Source organism: Pavona decussata, unplaced genomic scaffold (genome assembly GCF_977016875.1).
Source record: "Pavona decussata unplaced genomic scaffold, jaPavDecu1.1 SCAFFOLD_233, whole genome shotgun sequence".
Classification (NCBI taxonomy): domain Eukaryota; kingdom Metazoa; phylum Cnidaria; class Anthozoa; order Scleractinia; family Agariciidae; genus Pavona; species Pavona decussata.
The window spans coordinates 3,583,380-3,587,538 of record NW_028145638.1 but is presented as its reverse complement, the minus strand read 5'-3'; the positions used below and the strand labels follow the sequence as shown (position 1 = coordinate 3,587,538).

Genomic DNA, 4,159 nt, shown 5'->3' with positions numbered 1-4,159 from the left:
TTAAAAGTATCACTAAAACAGTTCATTGTTCAATTCATTTGCGAATGTATAAAATATCCAGTGTTGCCTCTTACCAGCGTAAAACGTTGGTAGCAAGATTTTTTTCTTCTTGGGACACTGAAGAAACGTTACACGGGAACCAACTGCACTGAACAAGAACAACAACAGCCAATGAAAGGGTGCCCAAACACCAAGCAGTAAATCTCTTTGGCGGACGCTTCCTGTCCAGGTGATGGTGTATCTCACATCTCACTTAGGAAACTGTTCAGCATTGAGGTTCCTCTTCGAAGGGAAGTGTTTACTTGTCGGCGCCAAATCGGACGGTAAAACATCTGCAACTAAAAACAGATCGCAACGCAGCTCTTTAGAACCTATCCTTTCGTTACGCAGTTCTATTGTGTCAGGGCTAGGGGCCATTGTTTCTATTGTTTATTCACACTAAAAATAAAATATCCTCTTGGAGGAAAAGAAGACGTGACCGTGCTTTCACAACTGCAGCAACCCACGCCCCCCCCCCCTCCCCCCTAATTTGCTGACCAGCGAAGAGAATGTTAATAAACAGGACAAACATAGAGTACCTTCAGTCACATGAACAACTCCTTATTTTCTCCTCTCAAAACAATAACATACGTCTCAAAAAAACATTTGGGCATGTTTACCAATAACCCTTTTCACGGTTGATTTTTCTCATTTGCAATACTATGTTATCCAACGTGGATGCGTGGCAGTTTCGGGCTTAAACTACAAAATAGCCCAAAATTGCCTCACATACATGCTAGATTTCATTTTAATTCATATGAGCAGAGTTAACCGTGAAAAGGGCTATTCTCTTAATCCAAATGAATTTCCACTAACCTTTACTTTCTAAAATCAAATGTCACGTCATCTCCAATCAGCATAAATGGCGCCCACTGTTCCACGTCTGAAAAGCCATTAGCTCTCATCCACTTCATGGCCTGGTGAAGAGACTCACTGGCACTTTCCCCACGAACAAGATGTTCATAGAAGCGACTCATAAACTGCTCTGTTGCTTCGTCTTGTATGGCCCACAGGGCCACCAACACTGAGCGTGCACCGGATCCTAAGAATGCTCGAGCGATTCCAACAACTCCCTCGGATCTAATCTGTCCACGTGCACTGTGACAGCAGCTAAGGACTACCAGTTTGGCTGTCAGACGAACTTGTGAAATTTCAGCCATTGTCAGCAGGTAGTTTTGTTCTTGTGGAGTCCCGTTAAAATGGCGTGGAGGGGCAAGAGCAATTTCTCCTCTTTGGGCATCGCCATGGGCAGCAAAATGTATCAGACTCACTGAGTGTATGCTTTGAAGGACCGCTTGCTTTGTTGCGTGTTCTCCTAACAAAGGCTGAACTCCCAGCAGTCGTCCAATCATCTTTGCTTCCTTTCTTGCACAAGGCAATGGCCGTATCCTCGTAAGCTCGCCCTTGTAAGTCACGTGACCAACCTGAGGATCACCCACTATCAGTGCACCGGTCTGACTGTGATAATCTGTTGGACTGTCCTGGATGAGCTTCAACGTCATCAGCGAAGGGACAATGCGGAGCCTGAAAGACTCTGATAAATACTTCCCACTTTCATCCTTGAAAGCTGCAAATGGAACTTTGTACAGAATGCGATCAGGAACAATGATGATTTCGGGTTCGTCAAGTAAGTCAGCCACAGGAGCGATGATCATTTTGTAACATTCAGAAAGACTCGGTGGTTCGTGGAACTGGGTTTCATCGTCGTCTTCTGTCACGATGGGACGAGAATCTTCTTGGCTACATTCATGAGATGACTCACAGGTCAGGTGACTAATGTTTGAAGGAGACAATGATCGGTCTTCGTATTGCCCCTGAGATAGATGAGGAAACTTTCTGAAGGTCACATCAGCAAAAACTTCATCCACCTTCCTTTCTCCTTCTTTGTTACCAAAACTGCCATTGATGTCTATGTGTCTGGAAAGAATCACTTGCTTTCGTTTAATAACCCACAAAACTAAATGTTTTTGGCAATATGAAATGTATAAACAGACACGGCCACTTTCTTTCACGATCTTGTCTATGCCAACCCATGACTCTTGGTCAATTGAAATTTGTATTTCCACACAATACCGAACCGACATCAGGTCTGCTAGGGCTCTAGCTCGTCCAAGCTCTAAAACTTGAAGTGCTTCATAATGGTTCCCAGTTGTACGAAACAATGTACTGAGAATCTGATAGGGATAAAAGTGCTTGTCCAAAAAAGAGATTTGAAGTTGGTCGTTTTCTCTCAAAAAACCCCGGATTTCTTCCGACTTTTTTATGCTTTCAAGGAGATTTGAAACTGCTTCATGTACGTTTCCTTTCAACCGGAACAAGTCCAGTGTAAGGCGAAGGTGACTACCAAACTGCAGTTCAATGTCTCCAATCTTGTAGCTAAGCTCAAGCGCCTTTTCGTGAAAATTCTTCGCCTTGGAGTATGCACCGACATAGTGAAACATAGTTCCTAGGTGTCCGTAGCATAATGCTTCCCCTCTTTGGTGGCGGATTTTTTTGGCAATCTGAAGTGACTTTCGCAGATGTTCTTCTGCCCTGTCATATTCGCCGACTGCACGAAACAGTATTCCTTGGTGTTGATAATCTCTTGCCATCCCATGTTGGTCGCCAATCTCTATTGAAAGCTGAAGTGCTTTCTGAATAAAGTTTTTAGCCTTGTCGTATTCTTTGAGAGCGATAAATACTGATCCGAGGTTTCCGTAACATGAAGTCTCTCCTTTTTTGTCACCAATATCTATACTAATCTGGAGTGCTTTCTGAAGACATTCTTCAGCTTTGACATCTTCACGAACAAACAGAAACACACTTCCTAGGTTTTTATATGCTGCTGCTTGTAGTTGTTTGTTTCCAATTTCTTTTGCGATTGTGAGTGCTTTCTCGTAACATTCTTCTGCCTTAGCATATTTAGCGACAGACTCAAACACTGTCCCCAGGTCTTCATAATTAGCTGCTTCTCCTTTCTTGTCACCGATTTCTTTTCTGATCAGAAGTGCTTCCAGATGGTGTTCTTCAGCCTTGATGAATTCGCCTTTTGATTGGAAGAAAGTTCCTAGGTTTCCATAACATGACGCCTCTCCCTCTTTGTCACCAATTGCTTTCGTAATCCCAAGTGCTTTCTGAAGGTATTTTTCACCCTTGGCATATTCACCAAGAGACTGCAACACAGTCCCCAGATTTGCGTATGATGACGCCTGTCCTTTTTTGTCAGCAATTTCTGTATTGATATCAAGTGCTTTCTGATAAAATTCTTTAGCCTTGAAATATTTATATAGAGAATCAAACACAGATCCCAATTTATCGTAAACTAATGCCTCTCGCACCTTGTTGCCAATTTCTTTTGTGATCTGAAGTGATTTCTGAAGGAATTCTCCAGCCTTGACATATTCACCACGAGAAAGAAACACAGCTCCCAGGTTTGCGAGGTCTGTAGCCTCTCCGTCTTTGTCGCCAATAGCTTTTCTGATTTTAAGTGCTCTCTCAAGATTTTCTTCAGCTCTGTCATATTCACCGCGAGAACAAAACAAATTCCCGAGGTTGCCGTAACATGTTGCTTCTCCGTTTTTATTGCCAAGTTCTATTGTGATACGAAGTCCTTTACGATAATGTTCTTCAGCCTTCACATATTGGCCGAGAGATTGAAGCACACTTCCCAGGCTTGAGTAAGCCTCTGTTTCCCCGATTTTGTCCCCAATTTCTTTCTTGATAGAGAGTGATTTCTTGTAGAGCTCTGTTGCTTCTGTATATTTACATTGACGCTCAAACAATTCTGCCAATTGCATAGTTACGTTTCCTTCCATGTCTCTCTCTCCAGACTCGCGGAGTAATACTAGAAGCTTTCTACCCCATTGTATGGCACTTGTGTAATCATTGATCAGGTCGTAACCATTGAGCATTAGAGTATAAGGGCAGATGTAAACTGATTTAATTGTTTGTGTCATATAGGGGGTGAAGGTGTCAATAAGAATCAAGCATTCTTTGCCTAACTCGATGGCTTTCAAAACACGGCTGATTCTGAGAAGAAATATAGCAACAGTTATTCCAATATGGATGGCTTGGATAACTTTGTTGATGTTGTCCATGTCAGACTCTTCTAGAACCTAGAGAGAAAAAAAAAAAAAAAAAA

General features: G+C 42.5%; 1 protein-coding gene across 1 annotated transcript; it reads right to left on the bottom strand.

Annotated features, from left to right (window-relative positions):
* Positions 1-246: 246 nt before the first annotated feature.
* On the bottom strand, positions 247-3,945 carry LOC146458444 (tetratricopeptide repeat protein 28-like). The gene is made up of 3 exons (XM_085090947.1): positions 3,101-3,945; positions 856-2,506; positions 247-338 (listed from the first exon to the last, which is right to left on the bottom strand). Exons 1-2 carry the CDS (start codon positions 3,927-3,929, stop codon positions 858-860), a joined length of 2,478 nt encoding a protein of 825 aa, XP_084947073.1. The 5' UTR covers positions 3,930-3,945; the 3' UTR covers positions 247-338; positions 856-857.
* Positions 3,946-4,159: the final 214 nt, after the last annotated feature.

Bases quoted from the DNA above. Each gene is read 5' to 3' on its own strand.
- LOC146458444 (XM_085090947.1), bottom strand. From the start codon at position 3,929: ATGCTCAATGGTTACGACCTGATCAATGATTACACAAGTGCCATACAA. The intron at 2,507-3,100 runs GTTATGGAAACC...AAAGAGGGGAAG, and splicing joins CAAAGAGGGAGAGGCGTCAT to CATTATGCTACGGACACCTA.